The 21,314-nt window shown below is 49.6% G+C and overlaps 2 protein-coding genes across 4 annotated transcripts in view; one reads left to right on the top strand and one right to left on the bottom strand.

The window, feature by feature from the left end:
- The window catches only part of elp4 (elongator acetyltransferase complex subunit 4), a 79,748-nt gene extending 73,763 nt beyond the window's left edge, over positions 1-5,985 (bottom strand). The window contains exons 1-2 of the mRNA XM_064312002.1: positions 5,769-5,985; positions 5,180-5,215 (exon numbers count right to left, since the gene is read on the bottom strand). Of these exons, the coding sequence (XP_064168072.1) occupies positions 5,180-5,215; positions 5,769-5,964 (232 nt within the window). The 5' untranslated portion in view covers positions 5,965-5,985. The remainder of the gene's footprint in view (positions 1-5,179; positions 5,216-5,768) is intronic.
- Positions 5,986-6,038: 53 nt separating this feature from the next.
- The window catches only part of immp1l (inner mitochondrial membrane peptidase subunit 1), a 15,465-nt gene continuing 189 nt past the window's right edge, over positions 6,039-21,314 (top strand). Inside the window, exons 1-5 of one of the 3 annotated variants that reach the window (XM_064312005.1) lie at positions 6,039-6,183; positions 14,544-14,656; positions 14,831-14,919; positions 15,314-15,440; positions 20,758-20,868. In XM_064312005.1, coding sequence (XP_064168075.1) covers positions 14,552-14,656; positions 14,831-14,919; positions 15,314-15,440; positions 20,758-20,868 — 432 coding nt within the window. In that variant the 5' untranslated portion in view covers positions 6,039-6,183; positions 14,544-14,551. Of the gene's footprint in view, positions 6,184-12,258; positions 12,547-14,543; positions 14,657-14,830; positions 14,920-15,313; positions 15,441-18,437; positions 20,502-20,757; positions 20,869-21,314 lie in introns of those variants that run through there. The other 2 variants (XM_064312004.1, XM_064312003.1) reach the window with 2 other exon arrangements.

Here is a 21,314-nt window from a genome sequence, read left to right as displayed (position 1 = left end):
ATTTATGGAGAGGAGAGGTTTGAGGTGACACTGCCTTTCAAGAAAACATTAACAAATGCATGACGTTACTGGAGCAACGGCACTGACAGGCGTGACACAAGGCTAGATTCTGCAGACTAGCCTGGTGTCTTTACACCTGACTTGCTTCATAAAGATCCGTGTGTCGCACGGAAATCAACAATCCTACAATACTCAAAATTAAATTACATGAGCAATATGCAATCAAATGCTGTTTAAAAACCTTATGGAAAACATTTCTGCCAACAAAAAATGATCAATTGTGCAGGCAGCTAGGTGGCTCAACCTGCTAAGGCACTGTTCGTGTGAGCAAATGGGCCCCAACGGTCTTGTCCTGTACCCTGACCGTGCCAGGGGCCAAATGTGGGCCCAACGTCATCCAGGGTTGGGGGGGTTTCAGTTGGCCAGGTTGACAGTGTTTTGTCGATCACCGGCGACCCCTGCTGGTCGACTCCCGCAAGTCCGCCCGTCAATCTGCACGGGGAGTGTCTTCCTCTGACTCAAGCCTGTGCAGCTGGGCCCAACTCGTGAACCGCGTTGTGACAACAAGCAGCTGCCGAAATCGCACGCTTGACTGTTCACTACTGAACTGCTGAGGGAGGCTGTGGGATAAGCACTGATAAAAACCCCCCTATTTTGGGGGTTCAGGTCTGGTGTTTGCTCTGTTTAGCCTTTTTGCTGTTTCTTGCCTTGCTACACTGTAAAGCGTCTTTGTCACGGTTCTCTCTAAAAATCGCTATACAAATATAACTGAATTCCAAACCAGACACCTGGGCATTCCAAACTGGGGAGAAAAAGGGTGGGGGGGGGGAATATACATTTCGGCCAGTGCACCCTTTTGAAATATTACATTTTAATATCTCCACAGCACTAAAACTACAACTGGAGACCAATAACAGCAAAACACCATGTCATTCCTGCATAATACACCACTGGCTCTTACTCAAAGGAATAAGTTGCAATAAAACAAACAAAAGCACAGGGGGACGGACATTTATTCATTTGTTTGATACATGCTTACTATTTATTTACCTTTGTGGCACAGTAGATACTCTTACCAAGGGCGAAATACAGTAAACAGAAGAACAGCCTATTGCATGAAGCAGGGGTACAACCAGTTCGTCAGTTCTAACAATATTTAACAACCCAAAACGACCACTGCAGTACAGTCAAAGCCAATACAATCCCAATTACAGTTGCTGATATAACAAAACTACGTATTCCTCCTTTTATTTATTTAAAAGGTAGACAAAGATGACAGCAGTTGAATTTAACCACACCGTCAGAATGTAAACGGTGCTGCGTTTGCCTTGAATAGAAACTAGATGCAGGGGCTGAGAGAGAGAACGACAGCAACTTCGCCGTGTTTTCCCCAACACGGCACAAACAATTCACCGCCAGCCGGTAGCGCAGTCGTGGCGGACGGCGGGAAACCCACCGGCAGCGAGCGCGCTCCGGCCCGTTTGAGAGAGACGGCGCGGCGGGGCGACCGCTAAAAAGCCGCGCGTCCCGCGGCGACCCTCTCCGCGCGACCGCTCGGGCGGCGCATGACGACGGCGAGACCGCATCGATGGGGGGTGGGGGGGTGGGGGGGGTTTGAGTGACAGGGCGTCCCGGGAAGCCGGTGGAACGAGCGCGTCGCCCGCGGCCCGAGACGTCGCCGCGGCGACGGGGGAATTCCGCGGCTCCGCAATTTGTCGGTGGAAGGGCCGTCTTTCACCGATGGACTTCTAGGTCACCGGCCCTCTGCGGCGCTCAAAAGATCTAAAAAGGCACCCAGATGGGCCCTCTCAGACGGGGCCCATTGTGGCCCAGTTTCTATAGCGTCTTACAAATGGAAACGGCAGGAGCCATTAGCCGGCCCGGGACTGTTTCAGAGGGTGGGGGGCTAAGGGGGGCTAAGGGGGGCTAAGGGGGGGGGGGGGGGGGGCGGCTGCATCACTGGGTAATGATCACAGACCTCAGGACAGATCAGTCATTTCCACAAAGTGCCGAGCGGGCGCTTTTTCAGCGAAGGAGACCTTGCTCATTTTGATACGGGCTCCGCACTGAAAGGGAACTCGTTTCGGCGCACAAAAAGACAGACAGGTAAACAAAATATGAGGCTCATGTAAGGTGTGCCGGCCACTGGAATCAAAGGACTTCCATTTTAAAGCCATTGAGAAAGGGACTGAGAGGTCCCCCCCTGAGGGCAGCGTGTTCAGCCTGACAGAACGCACGCGATCTTTCTGTGAACAGACGTATACCACCATAAGGTACGAAAGTGTAGCAAGGCAGTTGACTCCGCAGTTGACCCGTATGCGAATCCACCCAAACGGGTGTGGGTCTGTCACGGCAACCTCTCAGCCGTGGTGCCTCCTCCACCTGCTCCCCTCTCCAATAAAGTGGCCACTGAGTGTATATACAGATGTATATACAGTCAGCTCCATAATGTTTGGGACAAATACATTTTTTTTTTTCTTGATTTGGCTCTGAACACAATTTTAGATTTGTAATCAAGCAATTTTCACTCATGTGGTGAAAGTGCACATTCTCAGCTTTTGTTAAAGGACATTTTGATACATCTTGGTTTCACCTTGCAGAAACTACAGTTCCTTTTTTTAAGGAACAAAATGTATATTTTAACTCCTTTTAAAGGAGCACATGCTCAGGCCAATCATTGTAGCTTGATTATAAGAATAACTACTTAACACTTGGAGGATTAAGTGCCTGAAAGCAGACTTAAAATGCAGCACTAACCTTGTATTTTCTCCTCTGAAAAGGATACCAACAGTTCATAACACATCACGGAAATTAGAGCTTTCTCTAATTTTCGATTTTTCAACAGCACAAAAAAAAAAGTTGCTCGCTTACGTAATCTATAAAGATGCAAGTTCCCTTTGAGAATGTAAAACAGGGAAACTAACATAAAAATCGGAATTTGCCCGAGATGTGTACTAAGCTATTTGGACTAAGACTTTTGAAGGACAAGCATGTTTCTGATCGGACAGACTAAATAGTTTTTGTCTCAATCAGAGCGGCCATGTTAATTACTCACACCAGGAGATAGCGCTCGCTCAAGGGAACGCAATCGCGTCAAACAAAATGATAACTTAATGGCACCTGTCGGTCTATTATTGTGTTAAATTACTAAATATAATGTCCATAAAGAGCAGAGGACTGGAGCACCATCTCATGAAACATGTCAGCTAAGGTTATCAAAGGAGAGGTACTTTATGATAATCTAACACTTTAGGACAGTCATTACTGAATCACAATTGAAAACTACATCAAACTCTACAGACATAAAATGAACACACTTTCACCTTAAGAAACGAAATCCCTCCCTTACTTAAAAATACAATTTATAAGGTAGGCATTGAGCAGACACTTTTTGGAAAAGCAACTGGGTAAAGGAGAATACACAAAAAGCAGAATGAAGCAAAAAAGATAATGTGATAATGTGAAAAAACATTACGTTACAGGCATTTAGTAGATGCTCTTATCCAGAGCAACTTACACAACTTCTTTTTACATAGCATTTACATTGCTTCCATTTACATATAGGCTACTGCATCCTGGATATGTGCTGAAGCAAAGCAGGTTAAATACCTTGCTCAAGGGTACAATGGCTATGTCCTACCCAAGAATCGAACCTGTGACCTTTAGGTTACAAAACCAGTTCCACAACCATACTACACTACCACCTAAAACAAAACTACAAGAACTTGAAAAGGTGAAATTACTAGGAAACCATTCTTACTACTGATGGCTTTTGAACATTGACTATAACATAATCCGCAAACAGTACACATGAAATGAATTTCTAGGACTGTTCTGCAACAGGCATGCAACAGATGGGTTGCTATATTTGATAGGATAAAGCCAAGATGTTTGACACAGTTGATATTTCGTTAATCGGTAATTTTTAAAAAAGTGCAGCAGTGGTTCTTCAACATCAAGAAAGTAAACCTGCAGTATTTAAATATTTAGGATACCATAATACTTTTACTGCCACAGTTGATTTATGCAAGACGAGACGAGACTTCTGACGGGACTTTCTGGAAGTCTAGCACAGCAAGTCCTTTTCTGGGTCTAGCACAGTCAGAGAAAGCAGAAAGCTGTTTCAACTATTGCCAGATTAAAATCAGACACACTATAATTCAGAAGCATTTGAGTTTAACCACCGATTCTCCAGTCACCAGAAGGATGACTATTACTAGAGAGTACAACGTCAGTCGTCAGAGGCAGCAGACCCAATGATACTGACAGCATCATCACCTGCTCCCCACACTGTCATTTAAGAGTCCAGTCTCTGCTGATATTTCAGTAGTGCTAACTTAGCATGAGCAACTGAAACACTTTGGCCTGCCACAGCATAAACCCCACGCGATAAAATGCTGCTAAGACAACAGATATGAAAAGATATCAACCGATATCTCATGTAAAGCCATCAGCTTTCGTTTCCATCACCTTAACATCGCAAAAGTAATTTGGTGATGGAAAGATTGATTTACCGAAAAGTTTTAATTTCCCATGGAACCGACATTAAGCTGTACCGAAAGAACTCTGGCAGTTTAAACCAGCCAATTGTGCTTCATGGGAACCGGGAGAACGACAACAATACAGTGTTTTCTTAGGTGAGCGAAAAGGCGTCTGACAGCTTTGAGCCAGGTGGCTCAGTGCCGTGAAACCTTGCTCCACAGGACGGGAGCAGACACCAGCAGCACCTGGAACACCAAAGTACTTCATTCAATTAGCTCGTAAATGTGAGTAGGAAACAAAGTGAGCATTTAATCCCCAGAAGGACCTCCTCTGTTGACAGGTGGGAATACTGTGAATGAGAAAGAATACTGGAGACAAACTAACGGGAAAGAGTGAAAAAAAACTATAAACGCTCATCATATGACCTGTGCACATCAACTTAAGTATTACTCACGACATATTTAAGCATTCAGTAATTTTGCCTTCATAACTAATTTGAAAGCGTCAGCTTAGCGTTGCATCTTTGAATTGAAAAGGCTTTTAAATGTTTTCATTGATAATCATGGATCAACAAAGAAAATGTAGATTTTAGAGAGCAGAGTTATGCGTATCCTTAAGTACACCACTAAAGACATGTAGCAATACACTGCGAAATAAAACGGGGTAAATATCACGTGGGTGGAAAAAAGTTGCTTACCAATAAGGAGCAGCGTTCCAACAGCTAAGCCACCCCCTATTAAAGAAGGTACACATATTAGTACTCGGTAAAACATTTTAGAAAGACAATATAATCGCAATTTTATAGATTCTAAAAAAATGATTGTTCTGAATATTGAACATTACAAGTGGATATCCAGACAGTTAAACGTAAACAGAACATGACTGTAGATAACAGAAAATATAAGCACAGCACCCATATGTACCGCAAAAAATAGCATATTTTCATGTATTATGTGCAGCTGTATGCACCGTAACTTATTACTTTTACGTTAGCCCTGACATATAAAACGTTGTAAACGCAGTCGCCTTGGCAATTGCTCGTATTTAAACGTTATTTGCCAACAGACAGCTCATCCTAGCTTGTTAGCGAAACAGTAAAACTCAGTTAACAGGACATATTTATAACAATATTTCGCTTGTGAAATTAATTCTGCAGTGGACATTCGTGGGTATTTAATTAGAACTGTAGCAGTCCATTTTCTAAAATAACATTACCGCTACATTAGGAAAACAACAGTGAGTTCAGCTATCAGCTAGTTTGTTAATCAGGATGAACGAAAACTGACCGATCACATAATCAAGAGACGTAACCCCTGTAGAAACAATAAGCTGTCCGTTCTGAACGGATGGTCTGGTTCCTGGGATTGAGATAAAATTGCTGCGGGATTTCTTTTGGAAACTTGTTGTATTGCACGCTAGGCGAGCTTTCTGCTCAGGTCCACTGCTGCTCATGCTGTTTGAGGGGGCCGCCATCTTGGACATTTAAGCTTCGCTGACAGCGGAAGTGAAGATACTCAACGGAATATGTAACCAATCAGAGATTAAACCTCGGATTCACAGCCAATCACACAAGATGTTATTGGTAGAATGTGTCGAGAACTCTGTTTACATTAGTGTACCCCGGTATGTGTGTAGCAGACGCAAGCCTGTTACTGTAGAAGGCACGTTCAGTTGAATACATTTTTATCGAAGATATAAAAGGTGAGTTTCTAGATATTTAGCAGTACATATAGACAATTCATATAAATTGTGCGCTATTCAAATGCATAAGATGACACTGCAAGATAGTAGACTTGCGCGATACCGCCGGTCCGCAAAAACAAGCGTGCTAGCTGGCTCAGGACGTTTGTCTCGGGAAATCCAGGGACAAGCCAGCTCACTTAGCTCGCTGGCTACACTCTGACTAGGTGTCAGTTATTCAGTAATGAGCAGCCAGATATATTTATCTGCAGTTGTGTCTATCCCGTTTGTCCAGGCTCTTAATTTCCATAATGTACGCCGTATGAAGCCATCTAGGTTATCTGTGCTCACCACAATTGCTTCAGTTAAGTAACGTAGATGTCAAATACCTTGACACAAAAACAGATGACAGTGCTTACTTTCTAGAACGATGGGCTTAGGTTGTAACTTAATAATCAGTACGTGAACTGATACAGTTTTTACTGTATCACCCTCAGGTTTACCTTCTCAGATCTGAAAATTTTCTATATTTATCAGTTTTCTAACTTGCTTCAACGAGGGAAGGAATGCAAACTGGCTTATTTAAATGAATAATGCCAGCTATTTCTCACTTATTTTTGGTTAATTGCTGTGTGTCCCAATGAGTTTCTATAGGTTGTTTTGCACTTAGAACTATAATTTCACTGTATGTCAATGCTATCTGATTCTGTGACATTGTCCCCAAAATCCAGCTGGCTTGTTGTACGTTCAAAAATATAATAAGAACATTACTTTGTATTTGAAACATTAAATATACAATCATTTTACAGTTATTTTTAATACAGGTTCACATTTTAATGGAATTATTTTTTCCCCATTCACAAATTTGTCCCTGTTGTTTCACAGTGTGCACAGCCATGTAACCTTATTTGACATCCACAAAATACTTCAAAGATTGCTCTGTCAGGGTTGAAATTCTTTGGAATTCATGTTCTGAAGTTAATAAGTGAGATTAGGCCATGGTCACCTGACAGGGTGAGCCGGGGTCATGTGACCTAACTTCCTGTCAAAGCTGTATATTTCTGTAATATTGAACAGTCTTGGTCTTTAGGTGGTTGTCAATGTCAATAATGTTCTACATTTATTGAAAAGTGACCTTGATATCACAGTAGTTTGTTTATATGGAAGCTAAGCAATGACAACACTCATCTCGGATATCAGTGACACTACATATAAATATTAATACGATACAAATATATGTTATACACATGGAGTTGTCACTCCCATTATGGCTGTGTGATCTGTGTGTAAAAGAGACTGAGCCAAATGGGTGCTCACAGTTTTCTTAAAGACATATTTGGGACTTGATGGTCACAAAGCAGGCTGCTAATGTGATCTATGATGGGGAGTTTTTCCCCAGCCAGGGAGTCTGATTGATTTGGCTGCGTAGTCCCTGCCTCAGATTCCCCCTCTCATCGTTACAGTACCGACTGCTCTACTCAGCAGGGCACACATTTGCACAGAAGGACGTTGACGGAGGAGAGTTCAGCCATGCAGTGGACTTTGGTTGTATCTGGGCTGTCCAAAAGCGGGAAGAACACAGAATGGGAAGAAAACATTAATCTCCTGAACTTGAGTTGTCGTGATGGTGGCGTGAAAAGTGTTTTTCCTCATGTTCCATTTGGCAGCAGTAGGAGGATGAAGCCTTATGGGTAGCAGAGTTCATACGGAGAGCAAAGAGCCTGATCTAAGGCTCTAAGGAAGTGAGGTGATATCCTTTGGCCCAATATGCTTTAATAAGCAGGCCGCTAATGTAGCGTATTCTTGCCGTGGATAGTTGTTCAGCAGCAATGTTAACTGTACTTCAGAAAACTGTAGCAGCGTTTTGAAGACCCAGTGGCTGACTGTTCACTTGTGAATGCTTTTAGCAGGAAGAGTCCCGGCGTTTTTGACAGCGCTTTTGACCGTAACTTGGACTGACAGGAAAGCCCGGGATTCACGCCAGCTGACGGTGCACTGTGCAAAGCGCAGATGTTGGGAAAGCAAAAATAAATAAATAAATAAACGACAGGGAAGTGACATGCGTGCATGACTACAGAATCTGTGATAAAACATATTTTGTAAGTCTGATGGAAAATGCGTGCCCCTTGCGTGAGGTACGCTAACAGGCCCGAAAGAACAATTGTGAGCTCAGGCATCTCCCTGTCAATGTGTCATCTGTTGCTGTATGTTATTTCTATTATGTCAGTTTTATTGACTGGTATCTGATTGTGCTATATAATACCAATAGTCATAACATGTCAGCGGTTTCCCCGAATGAATTGTTTGGGTTTCTCCTGTGTAGCTGAGAGCTGCGCAAGAAACCGTGGGGAAGAATATAATGGCAGCCAGGAGGGAAGCGAGATTGCCATCAACACAGTAGACGTTTGTTTAGTTAGCGCCGAAAGGAAAGTAATATTCAGGGGTTGTGCGGACAGTTAAGGGCATGTCCTTGTTAACAGGCATTATTTTTAACCAAAAGGGCCAGTGTCTTTTTTTTTTTCCATACATCCCAAATTAATGTATTTTCAGCTTTGCATGAATATCGCAAAAACAGCAAACAAGGCGACTTAATTTATATATTTGCTCTGTTTGTGTTTCTGAAGCAGGGGCGGGCAATTAAGCGTACTTTCCACGATGAAAGTCAAGTGAACAGTTTTTTGGCAAGGTGGAAAGTCCAGGGGTCAGAAAGTAAAAGTCCATGTCCGCGTGTTTCTTCCACCCATGAACTTAGCCAGCCAATTTTGCTAATTAGTTTGGCCTCCTGGCTGAAAAACTGTGCTAATTAAGCAAAAACAGGTGATTGGAACAAAATACCAGGGAGGAATTTTACTTTCTGAACCTGGACTTTCCACATCAAGAAGCAGGCCTTGACAGTTGATTTAAGGTGACTTTGAACTGTATCACCTGATCAGATCTATGAGATCTCAGTACCTTCTCAGACTCATGTATGGGGTGCATGTCCATTGCACATGCACAATGAACAATGATCAAGTCCTGAGTCAACGGTCAGCACAGTTGGAACGGAGTTCCAGTTAAAGCAGGAAAGAGAAGCTGCGTTTTTTTTCCAGTACTTTTTCTTAGACTGCTTTTAACGCTCAAGCTCACAGTCTTCGTCCTGCCAAGCCAAACATCCAGTCCCACCGTGAGCAGAGAGAGCGAAGAGCAGCTCGTCGCTACGGTTGGCCATTTCCAGTCGGCGGGAACGCAGCTACGGCTACGCTAACGTGCACCGTGGCTCGGTTCAGCGCGGCCTTCGATTCGCGGGCCAGGGACCGGTCGTGCCCGGCACTAAGCGGACGGCGAGCTTGTTCCTGGGGGGGTGTATTTCCGATTGCAGCAGCTGTCCTGTTTGAGGGAGACCTCACCAGCGCCGGAGGAAATGTGTCGAGGAAAGCGAGCCGTGAGCAAAGGAGGGGGGGGGGGTGGTGGGTGTTGGAGGCACGTCGGGGAGCCGGGGTATCAGAGGGGAGGTCTCCCGCCTGCTGCCCGGGGGTGCTCTCGCTCCACCCTGCCCTCCCGCCCGAGACGGCTGGGGCGCGTTATCATATTTGGCACGAGGGGGGCTCCTTGTAATCTTCTTTGGAGGCACAGTGAAGCTCTGGCCCCCCTCTTCTCATGCTTTTCTCATTTAGAAATGTTAACAAGTGACGGGGGTCCTCGCAAGCTTTTTTCCTTTTTATTTCCCCCCCCCTGTCGTTCTGCCCCCCTCCCCCCCCCCCCTTTCTCAGCCCCCTCCATCTGCTTATGCAGTCAAACAGACCGGGCCTGTCGGAAGCTGATCTGTATCACAGTGTCAACTGTCGGGGGAACGCGCTGGAATCAAACGGGAATTAGCCTGAGATGCTTCATCTGCAGCCTAATCCCCCTCCTCCTCCCTCCGAGGCTCCCTTCCCGGGTTCAGATGGAGCGGGGGTGCCCTCCCGTGATTGGCAGTTTCGGCCGTCCTGACGGCGCTAATTACGCCGACGGCTCGAGGAGGGTCAGCCGACCAAACTGCGCGTCGAGGCGTCAGACGGCGCTCTCGCGGGATTTAATTACGCTCGACGGCTCGAGAGGTCAGGTCGGCCGCGTTCTCCCCCGACGGACTCTCGCGCCGCCGACGAGGCTTCCCTCCGCCGTACGCAGGATTCGGCGAAGTCGTCGTTCAAAAATCGCCGTCGCTTCCCCCCCCCGTGGTGTTCCACCGCGGGCGTCTTCGGCGCGCCACTAGGGCGGGCGGTCCCAAATAAAGATGCCCGTTGGCTGAAGAGCGAGCTCGTGAATGAGGCTGAGCGGCGGATGACCCGTTCACAGCCCAGGAGCGATGGCCTCCCTGCTCCCACGCACGTTAAGTCGTGAACCCAAGTTGGAATGGAAAGGCCCTAAGATAAGTGAATCACTGCCACTCTCTTTGGCCTGTACAGCGAACTTTTAGTCCCAGGTTTGTTTCTCTCTCAATATTTCCTTGAGAAAAAAAAATCCGTAGACTATATACACTTCAGGGATGTGTGTCGTTCTGTTGTATTTTAATGATCGAATAAAATAAACCAAGCAATCAATCCCGTGCAGGTGTGTTTTTTTAAGTTTTTTTATACCTCCTTGCAGCGCTGCTACTGCGCGTGCTTCTTCGGAACCCTTGACGGTTGAGTGCTGGCGACCGAACGGCTCGCAGAGATCAAAGCTCGGCGGTGTTTTGAGCGCTGCGAGCGCGCGTGCCTCGTCACATGGGGGAGGGGGAGGGTGACTCCGTGCGCTCATCGATCCGCTCTGCGTGGGGACCGTTAGCTTCCCGCACCCCGCTGCGGACCGGCACGGAGCCGCCCGCCCGTGCGCCCGCCCACCGGCGGGAGAGAGGAAGTGAGGTCACGGGGTCTCTGCGTGTGACCATGCTGCCGCCTCGGGCCCCATTGTCACGGCTCCAGCTTTCGCACGTACCCCTTCTCCTTTCGCGCCCCCCAACTATTCCTGCGGTCCGAAAGGATTGGGACAAGAGCGCATCCTCGCTGGTCTCTCCCTCGCCAGCCGCTTTAAACTCCCCTTTGGAAAGCGGCATCGGGCTACAACTTGACAAAGGACGCGCTCTCGAGTGAGAAGGCAGCCGCAAGACGCTGAAATAATGCGGGCAGGAAGGACTCAAAACGAACCTTTGGGAACCTCAGGCAGTGACAGTCTAGCAGTCTTAGTACGATTCCCATTGAGATGTGCACAGTGTAAATAATGTGAAGAAGAGTTTGGGTCTTTCCCTTTAAGGTGTGAGATCACAAATACGTGATTGGAATGTTCTTAGCCGAACATTCTAATGCTGATGTCACAATCGGTACTTTTTAACTGAAAGCAGTGGAGTTCTAGAACACTGACTTAGAATGTTGAAAAAAAGAAACATTCCAAAAAAACCTACTCTTCAACGGGTTGAGGTGCAGGGAAATCCTCTCTGGGTTCGCAGGTGTCATCGACTCCCCGCCTCGCCTTTCCCCTGGCGCGGCTTTATTCAACGCCGCTTTGCCTTCGACTTCCTGGGGTCACAGGCAGCTGAGCCGAGCAAGAGCCCGGGCACCGATTTCTTTGTTTTACTGTGTGCGCACTGTACGTGTAATCCGGGATTAAGAGGGGCCCGGTGTTCATTTACTGGCCATAATGTGATGCGAATTTCAATTACGGCCCCGCCGCCGCCGCCGCCACCGAGGGTCAGGGAATTACCGTGGAGACCTCACGGTAACCGCTCGGGAAAGAGGGAGGGAGGGAGGGAGGGAGGGAGGGAGGGGACGGCGATGGAGATCTAATCCGAGATTGCCCCGGGCTGGGAACAGCCAGCTGAATTTTTTTTTTCTGCGAATCCCGTTCCCGACTCCCAGCCGCCCGCCCGCTCTCCTCTCGCTTCCGCGGGCCCTCGCCCCGGCCCGGAGGAGGAGGGGGGCGGGGCCCATTCAGAAAGCCGGGCGGCCGCATATGGATCCTTCCCTTGATATCATTCACTCGCCGTGTAATCTTATTATGCAAAGTCCTAATCTTCACCTACGATGAATGCCCCGAGGGTCGGGATATGGTGATATCGGGGGTTCCAGGGGTCATGTTTTGTGATCCCCCCCCCCCCCACCTCCCGCTCTATTCTTCTCAGCAGATCTGGGGACTTAAAGGCCGTCCCCCAGAGGCCGCGCGGGAGATAGCGGGAGCTGGGAAACCCGCCGCACGTTCGGAAGACCGGATCAACGTGAGGTCCCCGGCCCAGGATTAGACTTGATTTGTACCACGAGGATTTTCCGACGGACGCATTATTGGACAGGGGAATAGGGGGGGGCCCACCGGCGCGGCGAAATTGGATCAAGATTGGCACTCGCGGCGAGTTGGCGATGGCCGCGGCCGCCTGCGGATCGCGACTCCTTTCAGGTGGAGCCCACTCCTCCGCTCGCAAAGAGCCGGGATGAAAAAGAGCAGGGGGATGAGGGGGGGGATGGAGGTGGAGGATGGAGGGTGGAGGGAGGGGGTAATTTTGATGTCTGTGAGGTTTAGCGGCGGGGTAATGGGATTAGGTGCAGCACCTTGGCGACGGAGAGCCACCTGGCGCTGTAACCCGGCGGCGGGCATCGGGCCCTAATCCGTTTCCCATCTCTGGGACATCATTCACGGGGCTCAAAGCCGTTTCCGCTCCGCTTGCCCCTGATTAACGCCGTCGACGGGTTAGCGGCGCGAGGGGAGGACCGCCGAATTCATTACTGGCCCGGCCCGAAGGAAACAGACGTCCCCTCCCCCCCCCGGAGGCGGAGGCGGAGGCGGCACCCGCCCCAAAAACGGGACGCCGGAGGCAGCGCGTTTTTGGCAAATGACTTTCGTCGTGCTCTTTCGCCATGTAGGGATCCTCCAGCGGGCTTTTGTAGTAACTCTCTATTGTGCTCTAGATTTTTTATTTATTTATTTTTGTTTCGAATGGGGAATAAAACTAGGTTCACATGGGATGGTCGGAGGTTTAAGCAGGTCTGTTTTGGTCTCGCCTGTCCCCCCTTCTTTCCGTTTGCTCCTTGGCTTTGAGGGGGGGAGGGGGAGTGGGGGGAGCTCTGTGGGCGTGTGCAAACATTCTAATCATTCCAGTTACGTTAGCTCGGAAGATTGACTATCTGTCAACATCTAGACCATGACAACTGAGTAAGAGTCAATAGGGTGAGTGGGCCGTTATCTGTCCAGACAGCGGAGCATTATCTAACTCCGCTCCAATCCGCAAACACGACCCTTGCTATTCTGTAGTTCCCATGGCTCCGGTGACGATCGATCCCTGCCCACCCGACGACGCTGATCCACGCCAGAGGGCAGTGTCTCGTGGCAGGCGGCGGCCTCGACAGGCGCCGGCACTGGGAGCCGTCACAGCCAGTCAGGTGTATCTTGGACCAGGCTGATGGCCATCTTGTTGTTAAGTGACGCTTCTTTGGATGCACCAGTCTGTGCCTTGTTAGCATTATGCCCTGGAGACCCTGGTATCTATTAAGGCACTGTTCTAGTGCATGGATGGACCCCACAGTCTGGTGTCTGTTAAGGCTCTGTTCTAGTGCATGGATGGGTCCCACAGTCTGGTATCTGCTAAGGCACTGCTTTAGTGCATGGATGGGCTCCACAGTATCCATGGTATCTGTTAAAGCTGTGTTCTATTGGGTGGGGTGGGCCGTGGGGGTCTGGTATCAAATCCAGACAGTGCCAGGGCGATGCTAGATCGGTGCTTGAGTCAGCCAAGGAGGGAAGGAGGGTTTTAACCAGACGGGATATATCATCTCGTCACGCAACAGCGACCCCCGCTGGTCGAGCGGGTGCTTGCAAGTCATCTGCAAAGTGATACGCGAAGCGCTCTTCCTCCGAAGGCTCTTCCGTTAAAACTCGCGCGGGGTGCAGGGCAACTTGTGTTGAAGCATCACATTTCTGGGGGAAATCCGGTGAAGTTGATCACGATTGGCCCTTTTAAAATTGGCAGAAAACGGTTAGGAAATAAAAAAAAGTCCAGGACATTTCTAATCCATTTAGGACAGATCATAGTGCCGTTTTATAGCATTTTAATGTTTTGTGTGTGTGTGTGTGAGTGTGTGTGAGAGAGTGTGTGTGTGTAAGGCTGTAGAATTCAAGTTAATTGTCCCCAAGAGACAGTAATGGGTAACTCCATCTCTTTTTCCCCGTCCAACACTACTGTTTTGCTAGCCTTGCAAGTCACCCAGGATGAGTGTGTCTGCAAAGCAAATGAAGGGTGACTAATAACAGTATCTAATGGGCAGCAGTGAGCGGAGAGCATTAATGTGAGAAGGTAGACTGAATCATCAGCGGGAGGGGGGGCCAGGGGAGGGGCAGGGGGGGGGGGGGCGTCGTACGATGATGCGGATTAACGAGCCCCGTGTTATTTTTAACTCCAGGCCCTGACATGTTCCGGCGTGCAGCGGGGAAGACCCTGGGGTTCGTGGGCTTCGCCATCCAGTACGGCTGCGTGGCGCACTGCGCCTTCGAGTACATCGGGGAGCTAGTGGCGGTACGCTCCCCCCCCCCCCCTCCCCCCCGGTCCGCCGCTCTCTCAGTAATTGCGCGAGCGGCGGTCTCAACCCCCCATTTCCACCCGCTAACCCGACGCCGCCGGCTTCGACGGCTCCGTGTGCGCGACCCGTTCTTTTTCTCCCCATACCCCCCACCCCCCACCCACCCACAGTGTTCCGGGCCCTCGATGGAACCCACCATCACCAGCCGCGACGTGGTGTTCTCCGAACGACTCAGCCGCCACTTCTACAGGATCGAAAAGTGAGCTCGGCCGCGCGTCTTGCTTTCAGAAAACAATCTCCACTTGCGCACAGTCCTCATTTCATTGTGTAATGTTTGTTTAGTCGTGTAGAAAATATCAGCATTCATGTTTTTTTTTTGTTTAGTTTAGTTTAGTTTTTGTTTAATGTTGGCAACTGTTGAGCTGTTACGCTCAAAGTAAAATAGCAGTTTTTTTTTTTTCTCACCGATCTATAAATAATAAGTCTAAGTTAACAGGTTTTGAACCATAACAGTTAATATTAGGAGAACCTTTCATGTCCCTTCAGTTTATCTGCGAAGTTACACGAGCCAAACAAAACAAAATGTTTATTCATGGCGGCGCTTCGCGATTCTTCCTTGCTTCAAATGAGCCGCGTTTTGAATTCTTTCTCAGGGGGGATATCGTAATTGCAAAAAGTCCCTTTGATCCAAAGATGAATATCTGCAAAAGAGTAATTGGATTAGAGGGAGACAAAGTCTGCACCAGCGGTCCGTCGGATGTCTTCAAAACCCACACTTACGTGAGTATCAGACGGCCTTATGGAAAGATTTGTGATTATTCATAACCCCCGGTGAAAATAAGCTCTCGACACGGGGGAAACGCAGACAGGGCCCAGCTACACGCCACATTAGTCTGCAGACAGACTGTGCCGTTGTGTTAAAACTACGAAAAGTTTCAGTGTGCATTTTGGCAGCTGTTACATTCAAACATCTTATATTTGACCTAGGAACGCTTTTAAAGATTGTTTTTAAAAACACCCGGCAGTCTGAATTTTCTGGTCTGGTCTTTCAAACACATGCACACAATGCATGCATGCTCTCTCTCTCTCTCACACACACACACACACACGCACACACGACAGCACCGCATCAGCACGTCGACGACCAGCACGCACTTACACCACCACGCACGCACACACACACACCACTCACACGCACACAACAACCACACACATCCACACACACATACTACCGCACACCACCCACACACACATATTCACACACGCACACTACATACACACACACAAACACGCGCAGCACGCCGCACGCACCACACGACACACACACCACCCACACACATTACCAAACCACATACAACACACACACACGCACACACACACACACACAACACCACGACGCACGCACGCACGCACCGCCACACTGCCGCACCGCACCGCACACAAAAACACACCACCACACACAACACACACACACCAACTCGATATGCTCTGGAAAGCATTTAACGCAAAAAAATCGTCCATTTTTATCGCCATTTATTTTTCAAAGACGTTTTTTGCGAAAAAGGGGGGGATTTCTGGGGGCCCGGGACCGTCTCTCGCCGAAACCACTGTCATTGCTTTTCATTATTATTTTCCCCCCGGCCGGGCTGCAGCCGCGGCCTGCAATTTCTCCGAAGGCTGTTAGCATTAGTGACAGCTGAGCGGCTGGGCTGATGGACAGGCCCGGGGGTAGTAAAGCTCTACCCCCCCTCTAACTGTTTCAGCCATAAACAGACTGACAGCGAGACCGTCGCAATTACCGCCGGCTCTCCCCCGCGCGGGGCGAGGCCGAGGCCGTCCGCTTTTAAGCGCTTCGCCCGAGCGACGGTGGGCGACGCGGCGACACCCGATCCCGCGCCCAACGGCACCGGGCCGGCCCGTCCACCCCCCCCCCCCCCCGGAAGGGAAAGGAAGACCGCGTTCGACGCGACGAGACGAATATTTGCGCACCGTACGGAGGGCGCGCACCTGTTACAAAGCAAAATAAATAAGTAAGTGCGTTTGTTGGGGTAGGTTCCGCTTTTTCGAGCCGCGCGCCTTTGGCGGAAGCTCCGACGAGGCGCCACGGCCCCATAAAAAGCCAGGCGGTGATAAACCCGCGGCGGGCTCCTCCTCCGACGGGGGTCGCCCAACGCCTCTTAGCTGCGCAAACAAAGCGCTGGTTTTACCGTCGGCGGGGGTTGGGGCGGGGGGGCGGTTAAGCGGCAGCGGTCCCGGTCGGGGCCCAATGCAGGGCCCCGGCAGGGCCCGGGGAGTCCCGTGTTTGCCTCGGTGTTTAAGTGGGAGTTTGAGGTGGGCGGGGGGAGGGGGGGGGGTTAGGGTCAGGGCAAACAGAATGCTGAGAGTGTTGACAGAGACGCTCGCACGCGACCCGGTGTTTGCAGACGGCACGCGCCCGACGCCTCGCTCTCTCTCTCCTCCCCCCCCCGCTCGCCGTCGTCTGGCCGCCAGTGTTTGCGGAGGGATAAACATCCCCTTTTTTCTCTCTCCGCGCTATCCGCCACCTCAGGCGGTCTCGGGGGGGGGGCTAAAGTCCGCGGCCTCGCTCCGAGCTCGACCGCGCTTTCGGGCGTACCGCTGTAGCAGGCATCGCCGGGGCCTACCTCGCGGTTCTGGTGGGAAAAGCGGAAAACGGAGGAGTTTCTCGCCCGACGGGAAACGGGACAGGGTTGTGCGGACACGCGCACCGCGCCCTCGTCTGGGACGACGGCCTCTCGTCCCGACCCGTTCCCGCCAGCGAGACGCCAAAAGCGAACCGGTGTGACGCGCGACCCGGCGGTAAGACGGAAAGGCCCGGAAGCCGCCAGCAGAGATGGGAGGGCAGAACCCCAGTGCGCCTGCTCATTCAGCGCCCGCGTCCGAACCGTGCAGTGGATTATGGGAAAGGAAGGGGGGCGCACTGAGAGCACAGGCCTGCGTGCGGAGAGATTGAGTTACGGGGTTTTGGGGGGGGGTTCGGGGGTGGGGGGTGGGGGGAGTTTGACAGGCAGACAAAGGCCCGTTGCCGCGGCGAGATCTCGGGAGCGCCGCGCGGGTTTCATTTCCACATCACAACGGTGCCGCCGGGCCGCGAGGGAGAGCAATAACAGCCCTGCCACTCAACGCCGCTTTGTGCCCGATCGGCAGGACCGTCCCTCTCACAACAACCCCCTCCCCCCCCCCACACCCCACCCCCCCCACAGGAGCCACACTCACTCTTCAGCGGGACTCAAACACCTCGACACCAAACACTGTGCGGAAAACACAACACTACATCCGTCTTTCTCTTACCGTTGACATGGTATAAAAGTAAGACGTACTTTAAAAAACAGGCTAAATTTTAGCCGCTATATAACATTGGAATATGTGACCAACAAAACCCAGTCATTTTAATAGTGTCTGTTAGGAGTTCCATTTTGAAACAGTTTTGGATGTCGTTTCTCTGGTCTAATTTGGAGAGGTAGCGCCGCTGCTTAGCCTGGGGCCCACCTTTTGTCAGCCTGACACCCACGGACCAGGAAGCAATTACATTCGCGGCCCTGGCCCGAAAGGGGAGTGGCCACTTTAAAGACCTGGGGAGGGACGTGAAACAGGGAGGAGAGGGGAGGGGGGGCTGCTTTCCTTTGTCAGGCTGAGATTAAGTTTGAGTTCAAGGGAGATATTTTGGGGGGGGAGGCCATTCTGATTCAGTAGAAGAAAGAATGACTCCACCCTCTCGCTCCCCCTCCCCCCTTTTTTAATGTGGGCTTTCACTTTCAGAGACCGGTTCAAAGGATACCTGCAAACTTAGCCGGGCGATCCGGGAAAGCCTCGCTCTCTCTCTCTCTCTCGCTCCTCGCTCGACCGAGGATCAGATTGCAGGTTCGCCCTGTTCAGCGGGAAGCCGCGGAACGGACTCTCCCTCACTCCCGCTAAAACCGCCACCGCTCTGCTGTCGCCATCCGCCAACTTCTGCGTGGCCCAAGAAAAGGTTTCACACACCGCCCCACCCTCCCTCCCTCCCTCCCTTCGCCCCCACTCTTCAGATCAAATGAAGTGCCTTCCTCTGCACACCCTTACCAAAATGGCTGGGCTTAACAGACTCACGGGGCTGAAGGTCAGTCCAGGTGCTCGAGTGACTTCCAGCGATTTTAATCACAGTTAATCCTTGTGCTGAGGAGCGCCGTTTTAAAGTTACCTAAGTGACTTCATTCTTACATTACTCAACCTTGCAATGACTGAAGTTAGTCAAAGTCCGTAAATGAACTTCACTGTCATTACATTCAAATGAGCCTGGGGACGCTGCTGGAATTCTCCCAGCGGTTACCGTGGTGAAGGGTGCTTGTTCGTGCCGCTGCCAAACTGGTACACCAATGTGCTAAGTCAGTAGATGCAGTTTTCAAAAGCTTCGTAATTTAAAAAGTATAAATCGTATCGCTTGGAGGAAGCAACCTAATAGGTGTGTGGAAGTTTGATTGCCAAGTTTGGTACGTTCAGCTTAAAAAACTGTAGGAGTTGTGTCTGGAAGAAAGGTAATAATAATAATAATAAAACGATGCAAATTGAAAGACAAAAGTTCATTTATAGAAATGTATACATTTAATTAACTGTGTGTTGTTCCAATCAAATATATGTTTGTGTATTGTTATGATTCATATATTGTTGTTTTTTTTAACAATTAAATTCAAATTCAATTCCCAGGCGTTTTTATATTTTAAAAATTTTTTATTGACCCCTTACATTTGACAGTGACCCCCCCCCCCCAATATTTCCCCTGTTAATCCTAGATCGAACACTGAAAATCTAAGGATTTTTCTCCCTGATATACTTTACCACTGGCAGCGTTTATGAGCAGTAGACTTGGGGATGACACGGCATGTGAAATTCTCCATCTGTCCTGAAAGGGATTAGTCCATCTCAAGATCACATATAGGCTTCTGCTGAAACAGACGACAAGCTGTCCCGTTCCCTATCCCCACTTCGGAAGGCGAGCATACGTTTACATATTAATGAGGTGAAGTCAAGCACATGTTTACATATTAATGAGGTGCAGTCACCGGAGCAGAACACAATGGCGTACGTGTGTCAGGCAGTCAGGGGCTACGTCCAATCGAGGCCGCTGATGTGACTGATGCTGATGGGAGAGGCATACCGGGTCACCTGTAGTCTGGTCAGTCTTCAAAATGGCTGTCCGTGTAATATTCACTTTGCAAACCTCGGCCACTTTCTCAACGCAGCCTCTTCAGTGTTTCCTCTGAACGCGACTGCGCCGTCCCGGCCTGGGGGCGGCCATCTTGGCTCCCGCAACCGCAAGGTATACAAACGGGGAATTTCCGTCTTTTCTTCGGTCCGAGTGTCCGGGAAGTGAAAAGTTAAGGGACGCAAAAATAAAAATAAAAAAGAATAAATGATGCTGTCCTTTATTGCGATGCGCTGTGTTGCTGGTCCCGTCTGCACGCGTAGGGGAGACCGAGGACTTTAATTAGAGCTTTGACAAGCCTACTCTCCTCGAGTGACGAGATTATTCGTAATTGGCGTCGCAGTCGATTAGGGCTCGGTCCGTTGCGGGGCCTTACTGGCAGGTCTGGCTCTGCCTCAGACCCCGGGACGCTGATGAAAGTAGTGTGGCCCGCCCGCCCGCCCTCCCTCCTCGTGGAGTGGGCGGGTCTCAGCCAGCAGCCTAATGACCCCGTTTGAAGTCCGAAAAAAAAACGTGACCCTGTCCCGTCGCTCTAACCCCTCCTGTCTTCGTACACAGAGGAAGAAGGACAATAAAAAAAATTATTTAATTTTTTATTCTTTTTTTTTTTTTTTAAGTTGTCATTGGCCGAGAGGAGGAGGGGGTACGGGCGGGGGCGGGGAGGGAGGAGGGGAGGGGGAGGAGTTCTGGGCCGAAGTGCAGAGGCGATTTCTGGCTTCGTTATCAGACAGGGAAAAAAAGCTCCGCCGTTATTTACATGCAAACAAAGCTAACATCAGCTAGGAGGTTAGGAAGCCATTTGTTTTTGACAGTAGATGCATGGGACTAAAGAGATCCCCCTACCCCCCCCCCACCCCCCCACCCCCCCCACCCCCACCTTTGTATGTGCGCATTCTGTAGGTTCCGAAAGGGCACGTATGGCTGGAGGGAGACAACCTCAGGAACTCCACCGACTCCAGGAGCTACGGCCCAGTTCCTTACGCCCTCATTCGGGGAAGAGTTTGCTTAAAGGTACTGTTGGCGTGGGGGGGGGTGGGGGGGTGGGTGGGTCGCGCTTTTTGCCCTTTAGAGTGAACTTCAAGGTCTGGCGAATTAAATCTTATTAGATAAAAACGACCGAGCGCATAGCGTGTTAACCCTTTTCGTGTGCGTGTTGGGTGACGTCATGAGCCGAGGGGCTCCAGTTCAAACGCGGGGACAAGCAACATCGAGACGGGTTTGTCGATCGTGACTCGTTTTGTTTTGTCTGTCGGGTCGTTGTGTAATCACGGCTTTGACCCAGGAAGCAGAACGATTGACCTTTTTGTTGGTCAGTTTGGAAGGATTTTGCCCTGCTTGAGTTGGAATTGACACAAATCTCTCTGCTTGATGTTCTATGATATTCACTGTTAAAAGCTCAACTCCAAAGGGTAAAAATGACTCTTGTAATGAAGACTTGTTTACATGTTAAATCAATA

The sequence above is a fragment of the Anguilla rostrata genome, chromosome 16 (genome assembly GCF_018555375.3).
Source record: "Anguilla rostrata isolate EN2019 chromosome 16, ASM1855537v3, whole genome shotgun sequence".
Taxonomy (NCBI): Eukaryota; Metazoa; Chordata; class Actinopteri; order Anguilliformes; family Anguillidae; genus Anguilla; species Anguilla rostrata.
Note: the sequence above shows the minus strand (reverse complement) of the source record. Positions and strands in the feature narration are given on the sequence as shown.